Genomic DNA, 25950 nt, shown 5'->3' on the forward strand with positions numbered 1-25950 from the left:
TAAGCATCTCCCCCCCTGATTTCTTTGCCTATTTTTGCTTGTAGTCTACTATGGCGGTTTGAGCTCTTATTCATCTGGCAAACCAAAAGAGTGTGTATGTTGTGTATGTGTATCCCTATGTCAGCGTGGGTTCTCTCTGAGTCCTCCTGCTTCCTTTAGCCTCCAAAATACATGCAGCTTAGGTGAATTAGTCACATCTAATTGTGTGTAGCTGTCAGTGTGATCGTGAGTGTTTTCTTGTCTTTCTTGTGGCCCTGCGATGAGCTGGCGTCTTGCCTGGGGTGTAACCCGCTGTTTCCCATAGCCAGCTGGAATAGGCTCCAGCAGACCCATAACCTGCAATGTAGATAAGTGGCTGTAGACGATCGTAATCGTCTTGTCTACAATGAGATGGACGGATGGATGGATGGACAGTGATAATTACTGTGAATGATGAGCTGTGTGTGTATTTATTTATTCATTTACTTTCTAGCTGAGGAGGTGCCCAATAAAGAGAATTTATTATCTTCAGACAGTTTGAGGCTTATTGCTTTGTATGTAGTGTGCAGAAGTGTCTGCAAGAAAGAAAATAAATGTGCTTCCTCGAATGCCAAACTTTTTCTTCAAAGTTTAGCTAAACTGCATTAGTCTCGATAAAGCTGAAAAATATTTCAAAGCCATTATCTTTTCTCATAACTATTATTAAAGACATGTTGATTGTTTTTCCATCTTCAGTCTGTTTTTATTTTTTTTTTGCTCTCAGGGTTGCTGGAGGAAGATAACAATAGATGATTCAATGCCATTCGATGAAGAAGACAACCTGCTCCTCCCTGCCTCCACCTGTCGGTCAGAACTGTGGCCGATGTTGTTGGCAAAAGCTCTCATTAAAATTGCTAACACAAAGTGAGTTACTGTACATTTTTTTTAATCTTCAGCGTAAATATATGTTTAAAAAACATTTTCAATAGTCACTTTATTGTTAGAGGTCAGTTACTTTTGTTGTCTTTATTTATGCCGAGACATGAAACAACATTTTTAGTGTCAGTTTCCTGACAACAGCATTCTCATGTTCTAAAGCCTTTGAATCAAGGAGGGCAAACTCATTAAATGAAATTGCTATTTATAATGTGACCATGGTTTTATAAATTGAACTAGTCCACGTTTGTGAAAATGTTTGTGTGTGTGTGTTTGTTTCTCAGTGTGGTATCAGAGGGCAGCAGGGAGATGGGTCAGTTTCTCTCTATTCATGCCCTCACTGGTTGGATCCCAGAAGTCATTCCTGTAAAGTAAGGCCCTCATTGGTGCAGCTCCGATTTCACTATCTGTTGTTCCAAACACTTTGCACTGAAAATCTATCTATCCCTCATAGTTCCTCAAAATACAGACACAGTTTGGGGGGGGGGGGGGTGCTGAGATCAGAGGCCAGTGCCTTTATACGAAGCATCTGGACTGCAAGTGATTTGATCAATATTCGATTGAAGATACTGAGGACCACGGATCAATTTGGGGCAAGACATTTCAAACACAGTTTAGTTGGACATCTGGCAGCTGAATGACATTGATTAAAAAAAGCATAATATGGTATCTTTAATATATTATGTGAATCCCAATTAATTCCCTGTGTGTACATGTGCATGTGTACATAAACATGCCTTGTCTGGACTTCAGTTAAAAAATGTCTTCATGATAATGTATTAAAGTAGATTGAAGATTGCCTTGTGTAGTAGGTCAGTCCACTAAGTCTTAGGCTGGGGACCGGAGGGTGGATGGTTCAAGTGTGTGAACTGGTAGTGGTGAGGTGCCAGTTCACCTGGCACCTCTTTAAACAATCTTAATCTATATTTGTGAGTGATAATCAAATGTGGTGTAGCAGTAGTAAAAACTATATCAAATAGAGTGAGGCAGGTAAAGCTGAATGATTACAGTAATGCACATAACTCCTTGAAGTTACTGACGGAGCCATAACAAAATATTGCTTTATTCATTTTATCATTAAATAATATACACTGTGTTAGCTCTTGGTTCAATAGGTTATGTTCATTTCAATATGTTTTAATAAACATATAACGAACCAGTCCGGCCCTCGGCTTGTAGTAAATTTGTTTATTGGCCCACCGTGTATTTGACTTTGACACCCCTGCAGTAATGCAATGGGTCCCAGCGCAATAAGGCATGTTTAGAGAAATATTATTTTGACTTGAGAACAAAATGTCCTCTATGGCCTGTAACCAATCCCATTTTCTTCAATCTTCTCTCAGGTCTTTATATGTTCAGAAAACATGGGATTTCTTGAGAGGCACCATTCCCACATTTAAACCCCCAGATGAGAGTGTGTTGGAGACTATCCTTCAAACCGCATATCCAACAGCAGGGAGGGATTCTGGATGTGAAGACACCGAAAGTCAGCTGCAAGAGCTAGAAAAAAGCACAGGTCTGGATTGAGCCAAAGGCACACACACACACACACACATACGCACACGCACGCACGCACGCACGCACAGATAGACACACTTATGTACATTAAATGCTCACAAACCTAGACCTCACTTACAAACTCTCCCGGAATGAGGAATAAATCATCCAAGCGCAGTTATCTGTAAGTGCAGAATACTTTACGGCAAGTATTTTATTTGTTTTTGATTTTTCAGCAGTTGTTTGAAAAATGATTTATATCATGGCAGAAAGTTATTTTCTTGCCACAATAATTCATCCATTATTCAACCTGTAGGGAGAATGTCAATGAATATTTCATTGACATGCACCAGCAGGAACTCAACCTTATCAATGATTCCATTCTCCTTCTCTTACACAACTAACTCATCCATAACTGACTTCCATTTATTTTTGGACTTGGATAGAAACTCCTGGCCTGAGGTCACTACCTTCATGTCTTCCCTCATTACATCCATAAACCTCCTCTTTGGTCTTCCTCTAGGCCTCCTGCCTGGCAGTTCAAAACTCAGCATCCTTCTACCAATATATTCACTATCTCTCCTCTGGACATGTCCAAACCATCTCAGTCTGGCCTCTCTGACTTTATCTCCAAAACCTCTAACATGTGCTGTCCCTCTGATGTACTCATTCCTGATCCTATCCTTCCTGGTCACTCCCAGAGAGAACCTCAGCATCTTCATCTCTGCTACCTCCAGCTCTGCCTCCTGTCTTTTCCTCAGTGACACTGTCTCTAGACCAAACAACATCGCTGGTCTCACCAGTTTTGTACATCTTGAAATACATGAATTGGAAGGCATAAATGAGAGAAACACTTCTCTATTAATCTCTTAATGTCTTTTCTTCATTTCGGTGGAACAGCGCTCATATCTATCCTCACTGTGGTCCTTCAAATTGAATTTCCATGTCTCCTGGCCCCTGTCCTCCATCTATGACACAGAAGTCATTGCTTTATTTGTACATGTGGAGATGAATACTGCTTTCACCATTTGGTACAGTGGTCCCCAAATTAAGGTCGATGTTAATTTGGGGACCACATTTGAGATGAAGCTTGCGCTGGTTTTGGAACAAGTGAAAAAGCACAATTTCATCCATCTCCCTGCTACCCAAAACCTCTCTGCATTGAACCCAGCAGTCCCGTTCCAAAGTGAAAGGTGTGTTGAAGCACTAGAAATGCTGAAGCCGTAGTTCCATGTCCAATTCCGTGAATTGCATGCTAATGCAAAAGAAATTCATCTTTTCCAGAACGTCTCTGTTGCCGACATCGATGAAGCCCAGCCTTCTAGTCAGTTTGAGTTGGCCGAGTTACAGAACTGTGATGTTCTGAAAGACGCATTCAAGCCCGGCAGTCTCATTGACTTCTATGCCGCCCTCCCAAATGACATAATAAGTGTAAAGGATATTAATATTTGGTTCTGGAAGACAATACATTCTACATTTAGGCACCCCTGCCATTGTCACTGTTTTTCCATCAGAGAAGGGAAAAGTTATGTGGCCCTTATAGGAAGAAGTTTGGAGACCCCTGATTTAGGGTTTCACACAACTCTATTTTATCAAGCCTACCTGTCGTTGGTAGAAGTATCACTAAAGTATGTTTAATCAGAGACCGCCAATAATTTCCTGTCTGTTTAATGTCTCAGTGTACTTTTAGAATATACATTTAATGTGTGTTTATAAAGTGCTTACTATGCTCTTATCCTTACTGATATTTGACTTGGATTTCTCAGATACATCAGAGATGGTGGTGTGCGCCAGCTACTACCCTTTAAAGCCACACACCAGTTCCTTTCAGTTTGCGCAAATGGTACGTCTGTTCTAAAGTTTTTCACCAACTATTCCATTGCTCACTCCTTCATGTTATGTAACATGACACATTTATACATTTGAATGACATTTAATTTTGTAGTTTGTCAAATTTTATTGCTGTCAAATTTTAACTCCAGTTTGGGAAGCATACAATATAGAGATTGAGATTCTGACACAAATACAATACCTTAGGGAAGGTGTGTTCTACTTGCATTCTTTATTGTTATTATACTCACTTTATTGCTAATGCTAATGGTAACACTATTTGGTGGGCAGTTTCCAGCATTTTCCTCCATTGAAGGAGTTGCAGGACGGCACGGCTTCGCAGTGGGTAGCGCTGTACCAAAAAGATTAACTTTTTGGTAGCCTGGGTTCTGTTTAGAAGTGACCGGAGAGCTACTCTTTTAAGCTGCATTTTCATATTTTCATAGTGAGTACTAAATGTGTTTTATTGCTGGGTTTTTTTCTCTGTGTGGATTTACAGGCTGATCACTCAGAGTCTCTCCGACAGTATGGTCTCTCCTTGCTGAACAGTCACGTTGTCCTTTTGACCAGAACCAGAGCCTGTGCGCTGGTGGCACCACCCAAACCTCCACCTGAACCTCGATGGAAACTAATCCGCCCACGCAAGACAGTCTTGGTCACCGATGAACCACAGAGTGTGTGAGAGAGAGAGGGTGGCAGGATTTTTTTATTTTACTTTTTAAAAAGTGGTGTAGGAGTTAGAAGGAAGATGCTGATGAGGAGCTCAAACAAACAGAAAAAAAACCCAAATATGATGTGTCAGTAAATGTCAAAAAAGACTAGAAAGGGAAGTAAATGCAAATGTATTGCTAAAATGAAGAAAGGAGGAGGACAGCTGCACATTTCTATAATGGAAATAGGTGCTGGCTCATTTCTGCTGACGTCAGCTGATCTCAGGGTGAAGCAAAATATGTGTTGAACAGTGTGAAAAAGCAGTGCTGGCATGATATGTGAGATATTTTTAAATTCACTTTTCAGAACAACCTTTGTCCAAACCAGAGCAGTTCATCGGGGTTACGAGCCCTTTCCTCTCCTGTGAACCCAAAAACAGCGTTGGCCAGAGCCCACATCAGTATGTGCACAGAAATAATCCATACTTTGAAATTATGATGAGTCTTTTCTGTATTTTATTGCTTAAAGAATCTTGGTTATAGCTAATCTGCACTTAATATTTGTAGAGGAAGAGAAACAAGAGAGCAGTTACCAACTGCGATAAAAAAATCAACATTATGTTCATCACATCACAGTTTGTCCTCTTTTTTATGAATCCATATCTCCTTTTTCATTCTAATGGAGCAATGAAACACTGGTATTGGAGCATATCTTTCTTTTACAAGACTGTACTCATATAAATGCGCATGTATAAACACACACACGTATACACAAAGTATGATTTTCATTATGGTTATATAAAGAAAATCACACATAAAAGAATCACTGGGTGTCGACACTGTGACATGCATGACTCATTTATGGATGAAACATTGCTTCTAAATGTGTTCTCCGATGCTGGTATGTCATTGTGATGCATGTGGTGTATGTTCACATATAGAATGAATGTTTCTGTCCTGTGTGTTAGAGAGACTAACCAGAGTGCTCAGGGGAAGCATTGCTATACGTCCCCTCTGGTGTCCATTGCTGAGAGAGAGGAGACTGAATTCAAAGAATGCCCTGAGCCTGATGCACCCGAATGCACCCCCAACTCATCGAACAGCACAACAGAAGAAAAAGAGGTACACTGAACTAATGTGTATTTCATATTTTACAAATCTTCTCACTGAACATCTTATTATTACTTGAGGTAAGCCAAATTCATTTGTGTCCTGACTGCGCATCTGTAAAGCCTGTTTTCCTGTTTGTCTTAAAACTAAGGTAGGAGCAGCGATCAGCACAGTTTCCTTGCATCATTTTCTATCACTCCTATGCCTCCTTTAAAGTTTAAAGATTGTCAGCGTATCTCTGCCTTGCTTCTGGACGCCTCCATGGGGAGGTGTTCCGGGCATGCCCTACCGGGAGGAGACCTCGGGGAACACCTAGGACACGCTGGATGGACTATGTCTTTCGGCTGGCCTGGGTGTGCCTCGGGATCCCCCCCGGAGGACCTTGAAGAGGTGTCTGGGGGGAGGGAAGTATGGGCGTCCCTCCTAAGACTGTTGCTTTCGTGATCTGGCCCCGGATAAGTGGTTGAAGATGGGTGGATGGATGAACAAATATTACGATGATTTCTGGTTATGTTAGGCCAGCAGAGAAGGCCTTGCTGGCCCTGATCACTGGTATGAATTGGGGGTAATTTCAAGAGGGAAATGTGAAATATGATGAGATTCACATAAAAATAACATGCTTAACTTTAACTGGAAAAAAAAAGATGTATGAAGTGTGAGTTTGAAGATAAAATCAATCTCAGGATGCTTAAATGTTTAAATCAGTGTTTAAATGTGTTTAAATCAGGTCTTATGTCACTTTTCATCTCTCTGTCTCTCTCTCTCCCTTTCCTCCTCTCTCTCTGTCCTTTTAGGTTACTGTAGAGGACAGTGACGAGGACGATGAATGCATCTCCAATGGTACTTTTTTTATTTTCGTTTTTGCAATGCTTATCCCTTTGTTCTTATTAAAAATCGCCAACACTGTACTGTATCTGCAAACAAAATCAAATTTCCTGAGGTCAAATATTAAGCTACAAGGATGGACATGAGATTGTTATTGTTGGAGGGTTTTGTTAGCCCCACAAACGTGATATTTATTAAGTTTGTGGGATATTAGGTATTATGTTTGTGGTAGGCGACAGTATTACGTTTGTTGGAAAGTTATTACATTTGTGGGATTATTATGTATGTGGGAGTTATTACGTATGTGGAGCTATATTAGAACAGCATCTGTACAAAGAGGTCCAGTCCATGTAATTAGGACCATTTGTACGTCACCTCCACTCCTTCCTCGTTTCTTTCCATGCTTCCATTGGGTTGGACACTTTGAAGAAAATGGGACTGAAATTATGCATTATGACAACCAGCCAATTCCCTGCCTTCTCTCTGCCCCCGTTTAGTTGCTTAGTAACACCTGCAGTTTTGCAGTTTGAGTTAACGGACCACCATTGCTCAGCAGCAGAGACGCTGGCCCTCGCCGCCTCAGGTTTCTGATCAGACTTTTCTCACTTTTAGAGAAGAGCCTGGGGGCACAACAACTGTGTGCGTGTTTGTGTGTTTTGGGTGGAGAGTTTGTCTGCGTTCAGATGTCTGACTTTTTTCTGCATACATTGAGATAGTGGGAGTCAGTGAGTGGGAGTATGGATGTGTATGTCTGCTTACACTATGCCATTATGGGGGAGTTCGGCCAATTTTGCTCTTCGTATTTAAGAAACTGATTTGAGTCGTAGATAACTTACTATTAGTCACAAGAGAAAAGGCATTTTGTTACTTGAATCATTTTGAAATGGTAGAGTTCACGGGCAATCGTGTATCTATTCGGTAATAAGCAGTATAAAAAACACCAGTCATCTTCGTTAATTTTACATCAAGAAAGTAGTGTATCCCTGGTTATGCGCTTCAAGAAAATTTTTTTACATCCCAACACAACGTTTATGCATCCCAAAGTCATAAGAGAATATATGGTAGAAGTGTACGCAAGGATTGAGTTTTGCCAATAGTACAATATAGAAACTAAACAAAATGTTAATTTCAATGATTTTCAATGATTTGTCTAAGTAAAAAGAAAAAAAGTAAAATTTTATATTAGATCCATCAAAATGTTTAAGCCTGGTAGTCACTAAAAAAAACAGGTTTAGAAATAAAGAAAGATGTAATACAGTCTTTTTCACTTTTGTTTTTCACTTCAGTTTTTTTTGCCTTCAATTCATATGTCCTCCTGCGGACACTGCACCAAGCTGACAGATCCTTCTCCACACACATCTCAGTAATATTTGTCAGTAATGTCTGTCTCTTTTTCTTCATTAACTTTTGATTGTTTTTTATTCAAGAAATCACTCATTGTCACTTGCTTTTTCTCCAACTTTGTATCTTTTTCGGAGGCATGGTGATAATGAATCAATCATAATCATAATCATAAACTGTTCATAACCTTTATGGACAGAATTTCCAGGCGCAGCCAGGGTCAGGAGGGAGTCGGGTTTGGGGACCAAAGGATTTCATCTCTGCTTTTTGCAGACGATGTTGTCCTGTTGGCCTCATCAAACCTGGACCTTCAGCGTGCACTGGGACGGTTAGCAGCTGACTGTGACGCGAGTGGGATGAGGATCAGCGCCTCCAAATCCGAGGCCATGGTTTTCGACCGGAAAAGGGTGGTGTGCCCTCCTCTGGTCGGTGGAGAGTCCTTGCCCTTAGTAGAGGCGTTTAAGTATCTTGGGGTCTTGTTCATAAGTGAGGGAAGGATGGAACGTGAGATTGACAGATGGAGCGGTGCAGCTTCTGCAGTGATGTAGTCGCTGTTTCGGTCTGTCGTGGTGAAAAAGGAGCTGAATCGCAAGACGAAGCTTTTGATTTACCGGTGAATCTACATTCCTACTCTCACCTATGGTCATGAACTTTGGGTCATATCCGAAAGGGCAAGATCCCGAATACAAGTGGCGGAAATTAGTTCCCTCCCTAGATTGGCTGGGCGCACCCTTAGGGATAGGGTGAGGAGCTCAGTCACCAGCGAGGAGCTCGGACTAGAGGCACTGCTCCTCCGCCTTGAGCGGAGCCAGCTGAGGTGGCTCGGGCATCTGTTCCAGTTGCCTCCTGGACGCCTCCCTGGGGAGGTTTTCCAGGCATGTCCTACTGGGAGGAGATCTCGAGGAAGACCTAGGACACGCTGGAGGGACAATGTCTCTTGGCTGGCCTGGGAACGCCTCGGGCTCCCCCCCGGAGGAGCTGGAGGAGGTGTCTGGGGAGATGGAAGTATGGGCATCTCTGCTGAGACTGTTGTCCCCGCGAACCAGCTCCGGATAAGCAGTTGATGATGGACGGATGGATGGATGGATGAATGGAAGTGCGTCCCAGAGAGGCATGCTGTTTGACGATCATATGTCCCTGTCAAAAAATGTGTGTCAAATACACAAAGACGCACACAAACAAGAACACTGATCTGTAACACTCAGTCTGTGAAAGTTATGCTAAACTGCTTGAAATGGTTCAGATTTGACTTAGGTGTAATGAATAATTATATGTTCTGTATTCAGTCACAAGTCTGTACGGTCGCAGAGACATGAGATTTTGATGGAATGATAGTTTACATCGTTATTTTACCATGGTATATTTTATCATTTCATAATGTGATTTTTTTTATGCATTTGTAGTTATGTATTCCTCAAATTAAGAACGCACAGGAGTAATCAACACCACAGGGAAGAAAATATACAGAGTGCATTTATAATCACTACCTGTGTCAAGCTACTTAAAGAGTAGAATTCACCCTTCCTTCCAGATCAACCAGAAACTGCATCAGATGTTCCTGCAGCTGACAAACCCAGAACTCCTGTCAAACCCATCCTGCAGGAAATCTGGGTGGACTTAGATGACTTTGCTAAATGCTTTCAGTGAGACACACACACACACACACACGCACACACACACACACACACGGGCGTGTGCGCTCCCACGCAAACACAGGCACAGTTAATGAAGACTTGATAATAAATACAAATTAAATTCTCCACAAACACATAATATAAACACAGACAATCATGAAAGAAGGATGGATTAGGGGCTTAAAATGACATAATCAAGATAATATTTGCTTTTCTTTCAACTGAGCTTTTAAGAAACAAAAAAATATTTTGTTCTCTTCTAGGACTCTTTTTGTGTTCCATAAATCACAGATTTACTCACATCATGCCCACCAATCTCAATTTAAGGTACAGTGTTCACAAAAAAAAAAAAATCTTGGAGACGAATTTCTTCAACTCCATGTTTTGGACTTTGTCAAACTAGTGTTGTCTGTACTGGATAGATTTTGTTATTGACTTAACTGTTGATGTTTCCAGAACACTGTCTTGCCCAAAAGTGCGACAGGAACATTTACATCATCTACACACTCGCTTACCACTGGATCCTTCTCTGCGATGTCTGCTGTAGCAGGCTCTGAGGTACACACACACACAAACACACACATGCAGTACCAGGATGGTCATACAGTAATTGTGTAGATAATAAGAATGATTACTTTATAATGGAGTGTCCTTTTAGGTGTGATGTGTGAGAGAAGAGTTTCAGCTAAAATGAAAGGAAAGGTGTACAAAACTGTGGTGAGACCAGCGATGTTGTTTGGTCTAGAGACAGTGTCACTGAGGAAAAGACAGGAGACAGAGCTGGAGGTAGCAGAGATGAAGATGCTGAGGTTCTCTCTGGGAGTGACCAGGAAGGATAGGATCAGGAATGAGTACATCAGAGGGACAGCACATGTTAGAGGTTTTGGAGATAAAGTCAGAGAGGCCAGACTGAGATGGTTTGGACATGTCCAGAGGAGAGATAGTGAATATATTGGTAGAAGGATGCTGAGTTTTGAACTGCCAGGCAGGAGGCCTAGAGGAAGACCAAAGAGGAGGTTTATGGATGTAGTGAAAGAGGACATGAAGGTAGTTAGTGTGAGAGAAGAGGATGCAGAAGACAGGGTTAGATGGAGGCAATTGATTCGCTATGACGACCCCTGAAGGGAAAAGCTGAAAGGTAAAGAAGAAGAAGTCCTTTTAAGACCAAAACTGTCTTGGATGAGTTTTCTTTTTCAAGAATACAATTGTTCACATTGATATTCAATATATTTGGGGGTTTTTTCTAGTTAGGGCTGAGCTTTTCTACAAGTTTAAGGACATTTACAATGAAAACAAGAAAAGTCAACAGAAATATCAAGAAATAAATGGCGTGACTCTACCTAAAGTCCACATACTTTAGCTTTCAGGAGCTTTGATTTTATCAGCAGACAAATGTGAATACATCTGTCATGTATTCACTTGGTGATACATGAAGAGGTCATTATCATTCTCTCACTCATTAGGATGATTTTTAATTTGATCATTCAATTCTATTCAATTTATCTATATCGCCAAATCACAAGACCAGATATATAGCAGCACTTTGTTCTACAGACACCCAACAATCTCCATGAGCCAAACATGGAGACAGTGGTGAGGAAATTATTTTATTTAACAGGCAAAAACTTCAAGTATACAAGACAATCAAGGTGGACGGAGTCCCTACTTTGACAAGTAACAATAATGGCTTTCATATGATAACAACTTTAATTTTATTTATTAGAATAACAAATACAATGACAGCACTGACAGCAACGAGAATGATAATAATCGTAGAAGCTGTTAATCACGTTAATGACGATGATGATGAAAGATGTTTGCTACGTTTGTAGTCTTTGTTGAAAGTGGTCCTTTGCCAATACTTGGTACTGTTCCTCACTCTCCGTCTTCAGGAGGTGATTAATCTGTATAGTTGCATCATATACACACCTCTGCTGCGGTCTGTGTGTGTGTTTGTTTGTCTGTGCATGAAGACTGCTGAGTCTGCTTGTTATTCCAGACACGTACACATCTTCTCCCTCTTCTCTTGCTATCTATCTTCTTCACCCTTCTCTTTCTCACTCAGCTCTTTCTATATATTTTCTCCTCTACATACCTCTCTTCTTACCTTTCCTCATTTTATTTCCTCATTTTCTTCAGCTTATCCTCGATTAAACCATTCTCGGGTTTATCCCTCATCTCTTCCCATGACTTACACTACTCATCTTTCACCTTTTGTTTTAATTGTCTTCTTTCTTATTGATAACTAACCCAGTGTTTGTGTGATTTCCCCAAAGTGTTCAGAGGTGACAGGTGCTCACTACTTCTGTGTGGACAGTCTACAACCTTCCAAGATTCTCGTCAGCTTCTCTGCTCTGCTTCTTTGGGGAGAAATCACTGAGGAGAGTAAGGATTCATTTACGAATGCACACCTACATACATGCTAGCAGAGACAAACAGACACACACACGCACACACACAAACACAAACACACACACATAAGGTTGCTAATAGTGCAAGTAATGTAAGGAGCTTGAGTCAAATAGTGAACTGGGATTATAAGCATATATAAAAGATACACTATAAATTGCATATCTATTGATTTAATATTAATATTTTGTGAGGTATCTCTATGAATGTGACCTGTTATTTTTGGGGCTATTTTATTGGGATATGGTTGTCCAATCCATCTTCTTTCTTTTGCCACACCCCATAGAAAAGGAGAGGTCATCAGGTTGTGACCCTGCGCTGCTCATCGCCCAGTCGTACTCCTGGAAAAGCCTCGAGTCACAGCTTCCAGTTCTCACCATCAAGACCACCTCCTCAACGGCAACCTTTCTTCAGTTGCCTCCCGGGTAGGGCAGTCTTCTTAAACAATGGTTACTTCATATTAATTGAAACTAAATACAAAGAAAAGTTTCATAAGCAGGTACACAATAGGATGTCACAAACACTGAAATGTATGTTTTCATCAATCAGGACAAACATCACCCACTGTGGTAACATTTTTCCTTTAGCATGTCATTTTCATATTAACATTTGATTAGGTTATGTTGTTTCTATTCTTTTGTCAATTATTATTGGCAAGTATTCTGACTAATTACATATTATGTGCCAGATTCCATTCATGTGATTGATCTCGTGACCAATCTAATCTCGTCAATCATCATCATCATCATCATTGCCTGATATTTAAAAATTGCTCCTTGTTGCTATTGTAATGACAAGCAGAAACAAAAATGGAACATGTTGCGGGTAAGGCAGTCATTCATAACCATTTACTTTTCTGGACCCTGCAGAGACTGGCTGTTTGTTTGTTTTTTCCAGTGCAGAAAACCTGATTGTTTGTTCCTGTTGTTAAAATGACAAATTGTCTTTTTTTTTCTCAGGCGTCATGTGTTGTGTTTCCACGCAAAGGCAGCACTGGGCTACCACATTCACCTGTGTAGCATAACTCCGTTCATCTTTGCAGACGAAGAAACCCTTATGTCAAACCTCAAAAAGGTGACCAGAGGCCTTAGATATCACTTCACAAGTATTTGTCTGAAACACATGGTCAGGATGACCCTTGCATGTTCCACACCATCTAAACATTTCTGTCATTTCCCACTGAGAAGGTTACATTTGAAAACAAATACCAGAGACAAGTGTAGATCTGCAAATTACTTCCCCATCTTAGTCAGCAAGTCACTTCCTTGCTCATACCAAAGCTCAAATTCAGTGAGAAATGCAAATGAAACGGAAAAGTAATTAGAGAACACTCAGTGTGAGTACCCCTGCAAAGGCTGGACATTATTCACATTGTTTTTTAAATACGTTTTTAAAAATAAATAAATTTGAGTACATAGACAACGTCAGGACAATAAAGTCAGGATTAATAAGCAAAGTGACAACTCAATTTGCTAAACATACCAAAATATGTAACAGGAAGAAATTGCCCTTGTTACAATGTCTTTGTTGTAAAATTTTTGAATAGATTTCTAATAGATGTATCCCAGCCTCACTTTAACAAATTACATCATAAAAGTAAAGTAGTGTATCTGCATCAGGCTGAGGTTTTTGGTGTTGAATCTATTTAATCGTTTCAGAAACAATTGGCGTATTTACATTAGAACAAAATCAAGAAGTGTCTTGTACAGTGTATAAGCTGTACAGGACTGTGATAGATAAGATAATATATCACAGTCCTGTACAGCTTATACACTCTTACAAGAGTTTCTGCAACCCTAACTCACATAATTATTTCGGTGTCGTGAACGTTCTTGTGGTTCTTCAATTTAACTTGAATCTGTCTGATTTGCACCGTTAAACCCAATTTGAATGCCTCCCTCCTGCTTTCCTATTTTGAACAGGAAAGTGCCCTTTTCACTGAGAAGGCCTCGTCTATACTGAATGCCTTGTCCAGAGTGGTGGCTGCATTTAGCAGTGAGCAGGACCAGTTAGCACCCAGAAGATCACTAGAAGAGGCTCACAGCCCCCTGAATGCCGACGCCAACCTGGCACAACACTACAAGGTAGCATCGTAAATGGTCTCTTAGTGGTGCGTGGTTGGGCTGTACAGACAGCAAAAGCTTAATGAGTTAATTTAATTGAGACCGTGAATCAATAATCATGAAGGGCAGCTGTTTCTCAGCGGTAAAGTGTGTCGTTCAATGATCACAAGATTGGCGGTTCGATTCCCACTCCCGACCAGTCATTTCGGAGTGTGATCTGACAGTGGGGGGTGTCAGCTCACACTCCGAAGTGAGCACTGCCAAGGCGCCGTCCCCTTTACAAGTTGCACATTAAGGACGCACCACCACGGAGCTGCCTGCCACTCTACCTCCCACACTTCATACCCACAGGCCCCTTGTGTGTGTGTCACAGGGCCTGAACACACCATATATACAGGTATATGCATGTGTGTGATTTATTAACAGCGTGCTAGAGTGAGATTCTATATTCCCCTTTGGGGATTATTGAACTATACAAAATTTAAAAAAGCAAAAATTGCTGCATCTGGATTCAGTCGTTATTTCAAATTGATGAACTGATTTGGTAACGTACGTACAGAGGTGTGCGGTTTTCTGTGATTTTAGAATTTAACGGGGTTCTATTATGAAAAATGCGTTTTTTCAGGTCTCCACATATGTTATCCTTCCTAACCCTACCAACTCTAGAATGTGGAAAACAAAAACTTTCTGCATCAATAAATATATCAAATAGTGAAAAATGCACCAGTACAACATTTCCAGCTCTGTACATGATGTTATCTTTGACTTGATTGATGTATCCTAAGCCATCCTAAGCTATCATTTTTTAAATTAAAACCTTGTTTTAACTACCTCTCTATTTGATTGAAAGTGTTACCAAAAAAAAAAAAACTTTCCCACACCCAATGCTCATTTTTTTCTCAATGTTCATGTTGGATGTATGCTTGTGCGTGCGTGCGTGTGTGTGTGTGTGTGTGTGTGTGTGTGTGTGTGTGTGTGTGTGTGTGTGTGTGTGTATGCGTGTGTGTGTGTGTTTGTGTGTGTGTAGGTGTTTAACAGTGCAGTTCAGCACATGCTGTGTGAGACATTGGGCAGGAAGCTGTCGGCAGCGGAGCAGATTGCTGTGGCGGCTCTCACAGCCGACTCGTCACATTTTACCACCGACTACAAAGACGTCTCTCCTACAAGTGGGCCATTTGAGTGTTTTATATGTTGACAATCTTCAAATATAAACACAGATTTGCAAATAATTTGTCGTAGTAAGTTATATTATATAAAATTTCGAAATCTGGGACATCCCACCTAGTCTTTTCTGAATCACAGAGCAGTTTAATGCTAATAATGTGCTATGACTGCATTTGAATTCAAAATGTGATACCATAGTTTCATAGTTCACCTCCACTGTTATTCTACACGTTTGAGTTCTTGTCCAGAGAACAAGCTGACAAAGTCTCCAGAGTACTGGAGAGACAGGCAGCCAACAGACCAGCAGGTCACAGCAATCACCGCACTACAGGCGGGGTTGAGGGGGCGCTTGGTGCAAAAGATCTTTCGAGCTTCCAAACTTTGTTTTCATGTACTGTCTCACGACCAGTGATGCTCCTGCGTTTGTTTCAGGCACTTTTTTTCAACTAATTTGATTTTAATTATTAGGCACTACCTGTATCTTCTCCAGGCACAGTGCGTGACCCTGTTACCCTCTGATAAACATATGCTGGTATGCTTCATTAATGTAGAATTTGCATAAAACTATCATGCCCAACCGTAGCAGTGGAGCTCTGAATATTTTTAAGGTTTCATAAAGTGGTTTAACCATCCAAAATATCCACATCATTACATCTCCATTACCCAGCACTACTAAAAAATATTGCTATTGGTTATGCACCATTACCACACACACACGCATGCACTTAGCAATTACGCACTTACGCACACAAGCACACACACACACACGCATGCACACACACACACACCCACACAAATAGATCGACGGTGTGTCCCCGTTCATTTTTTACTTGTGTGAATTCGGCCTGTCATGGCCAAGTTTTCTCAAAATGTATTCATTAATTAGTCAAAGCACAAAATGCAGCTCTCTGAGTGGCACTTTCAGTAATGACAAAGTGTCAGTCATATTTAAAAGTAATGCCTGTTTTGCAACACTTAAAAAAACGATTAATTTGGAGGAAAATAGATGAGTTACATCCCCGAAAATATCGCTCTTGCACCAACTACACTCACCCCTCTTTTCTTTCCTCTTCTCATTGCTCTTTTCTTATTTATGTTCACCTTCTCTTTCCTGTCTGCCTCTTTTTTTTTTGTTGGAATATTGACTCTCTTTATTCCTAAAATGGCTAGCAGGACTCTGTTGAAATTCCGAGATAAAACAATAATATCAGACGTCATACCAAACGTATGAAAACAAATGTATTGGTATTATAAACCAAGCGCACCCATCACAGAGTTCTCCCACCAGCAGGCAGCGCGTCCCCATCTGACCCAGAACTGGCATCAGCATCTTTGGCGAGGAACGTGAATGAATGAATGAATGAATGAATGAATGAATGAATGAATGAATGAATGAATGAATGAATAAATAAACTTTATGACTCATAAAGAAAGAAACAGACGGACAAATGTCCAACTGTCAAGCATGTTTATCAACGCATCCTCGACATAGAGCTGTTATACTGTACGTCAGAAAATAGTCGGTTTTAACTCCGTCCATTCAGTGTGTACATGTAGACACGGGTCACACACACTAACTTCACAGCGGTTTTCATCGCAGGGAGATGCCCCCTGGATAGAAAAAGATTCGACAACGACAACGCATACCTGGCGTTTTCAAAAAACTTCACTTTGGCGAGCGTTTTTGTCCCGAAAGTCTGTGTTGTTGTGTGGACGAAAGGTGTAACTGTAACAAAAACCCGATGCCATGCACCATATTGTTCACGCGATTCCTTCTGGCAAATGTGCCGTGATTGGTTGGGCTCTTGATTGATAGGTAGTGGGTGGAGTTAAACTGTGACACCGTGAGGTTTTTAAGTGAGCTTATTCAAATGTACAGTATAAGTGGGGAGATAGGTCTTCAACTCTCAATAGCCAGCCTGGGCTCGCTGCAGAGGCTGCATCAATTCAGAAAATTTGCCATTTGAAAAGGCAGAGCTGTGGAGGGAGGATGTGAGGACACCTACTGTATGTCTCGTGTTTCATTTCACGCGCTTGTTTGCACAAACTCACATTTTCTAACACACACACACGAGCATACATTCAGCATGAACATTGAGAATATGTTTGTGTGTGTGTGTGTGCATGTGTGTTCATGTCATTCAGGTACGCAGGAAAATCTCAGTGCATCCAAGATCCTGTCAGACATGTGGCCAAAGGTTGAAGCGGATGCAGAGGAACATGCTGCCCTGTTGCTACGGTAAACGAAGCTTAAACATTCCTGATAACTCTGAATGAATAAATAATGTGTACATAGTGTATAAATAGTGTAATCATTCATAACAGTCTGCATTGTGTACCTCATTTACTGTTTACACTAACGCCACTGTCACAGGTAGTATGAGGTCCCCAACTACTTCTGAGTAAATGTGATGTATCTTATACTGCGTACATTTAGCCTGCTGTTGCACTGCATGCCCAGATTCTGCTACTTCTTCTGGGTTCGGTGGCCTGTGGTAGCCAGGCGGGGAGCTTTTTCCACATTGCATTCCATCTTTTCCCAGTGGTACCATCTGCTGTTTATCCTCTCCTCGTTCCAATCGGCTAGCAGCGTCTGCCGAAATGTCCCGCTGCCTGGAGAAGTATGTGTGTGTTTGAGCATGAAGAGCTTGGTCATTGTGTACAGAGGGTGGAGTAGGGGCATTGTTGGCCTGTGAGGATGTGTTTTTTTCTTTATTGACTGGGGTTCTGTTCTATAAAAGAGGTCCCAGAATTTTTTAGTGAGAATGCATCTTGGCATAGTCTTTTTTTTCTAATCTTTAGAAATTACAATTTTTTGTTGTTTGTTGCACAGATATATCATTGACCACACTGAGAGGAATGCAGAGCTCTACTCTTGTCAGCAGGATGAATGGAGTGGAATCACCTTTGCTGATTACACCGTCCCACTTCAAGAGAAAGCCAGCTCCTGGGTCCTGGTCTTTAGGTTAGACCGCACTGCTGTTGCTGAAAAGAATCTACCCTTCAAAATGATCTCATGATATATGATAAATTAAATAATCACAGCCTTATTTATGAAACTGAAACCAGCAATATAACTATAAATAATGAATGAATAATGGCAGTGATAATATTTCAATAACTTTTGCGTTATGTACTGTATCTCTGATCGAGAGTTTCCCATTTGACTTGGAAATCTGGATATATTTATATATAAACCTCTAAATGTCATAATTCTGTCTTTTAAAGTTTCAATTGGTTTTCTTTCCTGCTTGTGTAACAAATATCAGTAAAGGAAGATATTTCTGCAGTGATGGAATAATCAGTCAATGAAGTCCTGTTATTTTCTTCATTTTCTTTATTTGTGAAGAGAGATATTCATAGTTCCTGAGGAGATGCTCGTGTTACCAAAGGTCGACTCCCCGATTCCTAACTGTTTGCTGCACATCATAGACAACGACACAGGAGAAGAGCTCGGGATGTTCTTTAACAAAGCAGCACCTCACATCTATCGTCCCAACAAGGTCTATAAATGCTGCTGAGCCTTTTGTTAATTATTATTATTATTATTATTATTATTATTATTATTATTATTATTATTATTATTATTATTATTATTATTATTATTATTATTATTATTATTATTATTTAAAAATGCCTAGTCTTACATTTGAAACAAATTCTTAAAGAGAGTAAGTAAGAGAGCAAATTGTATTTGCTCTCTACGTTCTGTTCACTCGCTCTTAAAATTAAAATATTTTCATTTAAGGGTTCTGCTTCACTCTCTGTGTTTCTCTAGGATGGTTATACGTTTTTAGCAGAGGCTGTCACACTGGAGTCACCTCCTGTTGGTGCAAAATGGAGGCTGCGTCTGGTGGGTTCATACAACCTCCTTCCAAAGTTGCCCAGTGAGACTTCACTCAAAACGTTCTCAGTGAAGGAGTTCCAAGAGTATTACATTCCCAATGAAAAGAACCTCATATGTAGGTAAGAAAAGTTTGGTCTTGGATTAAAAGGCAGAGTCAAATCCTGGTCTAGGATTTATACTAGACCAGGATATACTATATATACTATATACACTATATACTATGCTAGACTGCTTAGTAGAAAGTCATCTTTGTATAGGATGTATTTTTAGAGGAAACGATACGTAATTCTTATATAATCTTGCTTGTGGAAAACTTCATTCATTTGAGATGAAGATTTTGAACACATCGTAGGATGTGCAATACTCTGAGGTTTTAAAGTCATCGCAATCATACGAAACCTTTCCACAGGTACTGTGTGAAGGTGAAGTCAGATGTCCTGGGAACTATTCAGTTTCAGACTTCTAAGCCAGACGTGATGATCCGTCTGTCCATTATGGACCGAGAGGAGGAGGTTATAAGTGTCACGAGCAGAGGCCACATATTAATCCCTTTGTTCTACTTCCTGGGTGATGAAGGTGAGCAGTTATGATATTTAGTATGTGAGGCATTACCATCTGTTCTAGTTTCATAACAATATATCTAGCAAATAATTAAGAAAACCAACAGAAGGGTTGATATGGAACGGTCACTGCATGTCATGGTACCATCATCTACCCTGAGGTTTATTGATTTGTTCTACTTGTACTGTAGTGAAGAAATAGAACTTGGAAAAGCTGCTGCTGGTGTTTGTAACTGCAAGCAGAGAATGCTGTGATTGTTTTTTCTAGTAAAATGTATTTTGCCTTTATGTAACAGTAGCTATTGTATAGGGACAGAAGATGTCATGGTTACATTTTCAAATGATATTGTTATACTTTCTAAGCCTGAACAAAGTCCCATTGTTTTTGTGCAGAGGAAAAAAAAAATCCCGTAAATATTTCAATAGTCTGAAAAAAAAAACCCTGAAGACAGGCAGCCAGTAGAAGTCCTTCATACAGTAGCCCTCCAAAAACCTCTTTTTCAAATGCTGTGGTCTCAGTCAGCCTCCATCACCTATGAAAAAACAGATTGCTGACCACGCTACGTTCAATAACTATTTCTCTGTTACAGCGCCAAGCTCTGCTGATGACACGAATCTGAACCAGAATGCAGGCTCCTCCCAGGACAAGGGGAACAAGATGGTGGACACGTCCAAGGGGGGAGACCAGGAGGACGGCGTAGCTGGACAATCACACCCCTCGTTTGGCTGGTTGCTACCTCCCACAGAGACGACGGTGCTTAGACACTCTTCTAATCTCACACACACACAGACACAGACACACACACACACACACACACACACACACACACACACATACACAAACACAAGTATGCTTCTCACTTTCCTTCTCAGTCTTTCTCACCCATTTACTGGCTGCCTGTGTTAATATCAGTTTTATACAGACAGATACACAAAACGCCTTACTGGCAGACAAATGCATAGACACAAACACACAGACAAACACACATGCACGCACGCACGCACACACACACACACTCACACACACACACACACACATACACACCCGCACACAAATACACACATATACTCCCACATGCATTCTAACAGAGACAATATTCGCAAGAGGAGTGCAGCAGAAACTAGAGGGGTGGTTTTGTTGTTATGGTCTGATTTCAGTGCTTGTCAGTGATTTTTGGATGATTTATGAGTCAGTTGATTATCTGAAGGCACCTTAACTACCCAATCGTTTACCATAATTCAGTAATAGAGAATACTGTATGCAAATAATACATTTGTGGAAAATCAACTGATTATTTAACAATAATGAAAAACACATTTTTTCAGGCCTCTACATTTATATAATGTTACTCCCTAACCCTACCAAATCCTAGAATTTGGAAAACAAACGCTTCCTGCATCAATAGATATATTTAAAAATGAAAAATCCACAGCAAATACGCTTGGATTCGAAACAGTTCGGTTTGTGATGTGACACACCGAAGGATTGACAGAGTGATTGACATATCCTGAGTCACATTAGATTGTCCACTCGGATAAGGGCGTGGTTATCCCGAGGTGGAGTATGTGTTCAGGGTAAGGTAGCAGTGTGTGGTAATGACCTGGCTCAGAACTACACACTGAAAGTTCCTCACAAGCTGTTGAAGTCAGCTAGCATTTAGCTAACTAGTTAGTTTCGCTTTGGTCAGGTAGGTGTGTGTGTTTGTGTGTGTGTGTGTTTGTGTGTGTGCCCGCATAAGACTTATCCTCAGCTTCATAGCAAATACATAACTAGTTTCATACCAGATGAAGATGCCACTAAATCTCAACTGTTGTCTATTTTTTTGATGAATACAATTGAATAAAAACAGCTTTAGCTCTTTTAAGTGATCTGAGAGCTGTGTGTATCCAAAGCAACTACACCACTCATTAATAAACAGCCTCAGCCTTTATTTACCGCCTACTAGATGTTCACTGTTACAGGTCAAGGGTAATGTTTAGCTGACCTAAACCCTGCATGTGAAATAATCCAGGCAGAAATCAAGATGTGATTTATGTATCATTCCCAGCCTTGTGAGAGACAAGGCTGGGAAGGGTTGATACATGGGGACAAGGGTTCACACATATGCACACACACAAATGCACACACACACACACACACACACACATGGAGCACTTTTCCCCCTTATTTACAATTGATTATGAGTACGAGTAAAGTGCTATGTTGATACATTCGTTCTCCTCCTCCTCCTCACATTTGGTCTTACCTCTTTAGGAACATTTCATGTTTCATTAGGCTGCGTTAGCTTGTTGTTAGCCAGCGAACTCTCGTTGTCCATGATGATTGTCGGAAACCACAGTTTTAATTACCTCCTGTCTGTAAACATCTCCACTGATTTCTGTCCCACTGTGTGTATATCCTCCGCGATGTTTACCGAGTTACGTTCAGCCAACTCAGAAAGCAACTCCGCGCTTAGCGCAGAAAATTAAATATCATGACAAACAAGAGAGAAAAACATGAAAAAAATGAGAGCGAAATACGTAGTAACCAAGTTACTGAAAGTTTAAACAACAGGTGTACAAGTGGACGGTAGCTTGCAGTTTCATGTGGCGCATGTAAATAAAATGCATTTGAACCCAAGGGGGGAGCTCAGAAGCACACCCATTAAGTAGAGTCGTTTTGTAACTGAAGTGATGTTATCAATATTCAATCAAAGATACTGAGGACCACGGATCAGTTTGGGGCAAGACATTTCTAATAAAGTGTTGTTGAACATCTAGCAGCTGAATAACATGAATTTAAAAAATCATATTATGAGACCTTTAACTATGACGACTTTCAGACAAAGCTAAAAACTAAAAGCTTGCAAGTTTTGCACTTGTACTTTCCTTAACTAAAAGCTTAATCTAACATTTAATGGAATCAGCCTAACAAGTCTTTTTTTTTACCTTGTTTTGACTCAACATTCATGTGTCACAAAATAATTTTTTTTTTTCTTATCAAAGTAACACAACTTGTAGCAACATCAATACTAGTGAGTCAGGTCTTATTAGACCCCACAGATCAGATCCGCTATAGGACAGACTATACAGTTTTGGTCAGGACTAAGAGCATCGATAAAGATCAGGGGTCAGTGATTAAAGTGCTGCTTTGCTCCAGAGGGACACACACCAGAGATATTGATCCTGGGTAATGGGGCATCAATAGTGAAGACTCCTGTGGCGAATCTGTTTGGGATTCAAACATGCTTGTAAACACATGAAAGAACAACCACACTGGTAGTACGCGCACACACACACACACACACACACACACACACACACACACACACACACACACACACAAACACACACACACACACACACCTACACACACACGCACGCACGCGCACGCACGCACGCACGCACACACACACACACACACACACACACACACAGGACCTTCCCACCTTATATAACATGTCATGTCTTTTTTTGTGACAATCATCTTTCAGAAACATCAGCACCATCACAGCTTAGAACTGCATGTTGACAAACTCCACGTCCATCACATGGTGTTTCAGCTACAGTATGAAGAGATGGTGTGGACTGACTGTTGTCGTCTGTGTCTCACAGGACCATCAGTATGTGGTGCAAGCAGAGATGCTTTATAGGAGCTGGGGTTTGGATGAATCTCAACAGGCTTTTGTCAATATGCTCAGAGGCTTGGAGATGAATGAAACCAAAGGTACACACTCTCAAACAGTATCAAACACCACAGCTAACAGTTATATTACACTATCAAAGTGAAAAGACAAGAGAGAGTCACTCTTCATTTTCTGTTTCCCTCAACAACATGCTCATTTGTTAATTTATTTGAGTAACATGTTGTGAACATATAAAGTAGAAGCAGGTGCACACAAATCATGCAGATTTACCCCAATACTCTAGTTCAGGAAGCATTTTCATTCTGCACAAAATGGATCAATTTGAAAATCAGGGTTTGAAACTTTCCATGGCCCCTTTAAAATTTTTGTGGGCATGAATTAATTTGAAGGAGGAGTTGCATGGGTAACTTTGTTGCCTAAAGAGAGAGGCCAGCCTACTGCTGGGAAACCTGATTGCTCCTGACAATAGTTGTCATATTTACCCATTCAGTTTGCATTACATTGTATCGAATGATGTGTGTGTGTGTGTGTGTGTGTGTGCGTGCGTGCGTGCGTGCGTGCGTGCGAGAGAGAGAGAGAGAGAGAGAGAGAGAGAGAGAGAGAGAGAGAGAGAGATTCCCAAATAAAAAGCCAGATATCTGATGTATTTTGACTCAGGGCAGATAAACCTATGTTTAATATTTATGACCGTCACGGTCAATAGTTCCCAGTGATTTCTTATGGTTTTAACATACCGTGTGTTCATCTAGCCTCTGTGTGTGTGTTGTTAACATGTTCTTTTTTTTTTTTGCCCTGACTTGCCCATGTGAATATATGACCATTGTCCACACAAACCCTTTGTGGTTTTCCAATAAGCTTGTGAAAGTGAGTCAATGGGAAGTCAAATGAAGTTGGCTCGGGCCCCTCGGTGCCCTGGGAAATATCTCAGCAAGCAAGTGAATTAATTTCACCCACTTTAACTCTGTCATAGCGGTGAGGCTGTGGCTTGATCATGGTCCTTAAATGCTTCATGGATACACATGCACGACATGCCTCAGAAAGCTTTGACACCTCTTTAACAATCTGTTTAACAAGCTGCAGTCAAAATACTGGACTGAGCATGTTTAATGCATGCACATTTACACACCTCTGCTTAAAACCACAGGGAGTGGCAGTGACGTCTCCCTGATGCTCCCTGCAGCCTGTTGAAGGATCTGTATTCTACTAACACTCTGATCCTAGTGTTATTGTTGTTGTGTATGTAGAATGAGTCCCAGTGGACTGAGCATGGCAGGGACGTCCATCTCCCTGAGTCAGGCGTGGCCCTGACCACATACGACAACGCCTCTCCTAAGAGCCTTCTTTTCCCCATGTCCTGTCCTGTCCTTCCTTCTGAGCCCTAGCCAGAAGCTCCCTTCCTCGGCCTCCTCCGCAAGGTCCTGAAGAGCCCTTTCCCTGTTGGATCCTGTGACTCCTAGAGTCTTCATTAGCCGCTGTGTGGGTATCCCGGTGAAGTCCCTACATCCAACCTCCGCTGGGAAGGTGAATTGTCTCCATCCAGCTTGTGAGCATGTTGCTGCCAGTTCCACATATTTGTCCTTCTTACGCTCCCTCCCATAAGACTGTCCACCATGATGACAACTTTGGCAGATGCTGACCAGAGCACGATGTCTGGACGCAAAGATGTCATAGTGATCTCTGCAGGGAACTTCAGTTGGCCACTGAGGTCGGCTGCTAACTGCCCCTGGCCTCCTTGTGACAAGAGCGACCGCTCTGTCCCCGTGCAGCGCTGCGCTGTTGTTCCTGGCCTGCTGTCCTATGTTTACCTTCCCTTGGTGGATGCGCAGGCCTTGGTAAATTGTTACTTTACTCCAGCCGCAGCAGCAATATCTCTGGATCCTTTGGTCCTTTGTCCTTTCCATGTAGTTTGTTACCATGATGTCCATCCATGCTGGTCCATCTTCCATCCCGCCTCTCGGAGGACCAATGTGTTGTTTTTCTATCAACTTGCTTGTTGTTAGCTTGGGTGTCCAAGCTGGATATGTATCCAAGCTGGACGTGTTGAGCAGGTAACTATCCCTTCCACCCCGGTGTGGTCTTTCACGCTGTCAGCCAGTCTTCCCTGGCAGCCCAGGGAAGACTGGCTTACTCTCAGTGTTTGAGAAGGGAGACTTGTGGCTGATGCTTCATCTTAACTAGATCTCAGCTGTAAAGTGCAACAGTGCCATCTAGTACACATCCAGTCAGACAATATATGCTGTGTTGCCACACTCCCACACAGAGATGATGAGTGTATGTGGGCACACAGGATGTTTTCATCCCTCATGCTTATAAACACAAATGAATTTATCAAACTATATAACGTTTGTCAAAGAAAACATTGATTTTACACCGTTGTACACAACAGGTCGATCTAAATTTGACATGTTTTATATATTTTATCCATTTTAATGTCATTTAGTCATCCTCTAACTTTGGATATAGAGATGCAAAAATGGACTTTACCTATTCTCTGTTTGGA

The 25950-nt window shown here is 41.0% G+C and overlaps 1 protein-coding gene across 1 annotated transcript in view; it reads left to right on the forward strand.

Moving 5' to 3' along the window:
- The window catches only part of adgb (androglobin), a 35021-nt gene that overhangs the window by 2478 nt on the left and 6593 nt on the right, over positions 1-25950 (forward strand). The window contains exons 6-30 of the mRNA XM_068343331.1: positions 743-882; positions 1179-1265; positions 2238-2365; positions 4158-4234; positions 4721-4895; positions 5239-5332; positions 5840-5993; positions 6198-6334; positions 8347-8633; positions 9679-9790; positions 10045-10108; positions 10238-10339; positions 12058-12166; positions 12477-12615; positions 13150-13264; positions 14113-14274; positions 15281-15419; positions 15666-15797; positions 17560-17656; positions 18251-18382; positions 18767-18920; positions 19196-19383; positions 19674-19840; positions 20415-20578; positions 23419-23530. Coding sequence (XP_068199432.1) covers positions 743-882; positions 1179-1265; positions 2238-2365; positions 4158-4234; positions 4721-4895; positions 5239-5332; positions 5840-5993; positions 6198-6334; positions 8347-8633; positions 9679-9790; positions 10045-10108; positions 10238-10339; positions 12058-12166; positions 12477-12615; positions 13150-13264; positions 14113-14274; positions 15281-15419; positions 15666-15797; positions 17560-17656; positions 18251-18382; positions 18767-18920; positions 19196-19383; positions 19674-19840; positions 20415-20578; positions 23419-23530 — 3367 coding nt within the window. The remainder of the gene's footprint in view (positions 1-742; positions 883-1178; positions 1266-2237; positions 2366-4157; positions 4235-4720; positions 4896-5238; positions 5333-5839; positions 5994-6197; positions 6335-8346; positions 8634-9678; positions 9791-10044; positions 10109-10237; positions 10340-12057; positions 12167-12476; positions 12616-13149; positions 13265-14112; positions 14275-15280; positions 15420-15665; positions 15798-17559; positions 17657-18250; positions 18383-18766; positions 18921-19195; positions 19384-19673; positions 19841-20414; positions 20579-23418; positions 23531-25950) is intronic.

This window comes from Antennarius striatus, chromosome 19 (assembly GCF_040054535.1).
Source record: "Antennarius striatus isolate MH-2024 chromosome 19, ASM4005453v1, whole genome shotgun sequence".
Lineage (NCBI taxonomy): Eukaryota > Metazoa > Chordata > Actinopteri > Lophiiformes > Antennariidae > Antennarius > Antennarius striatus.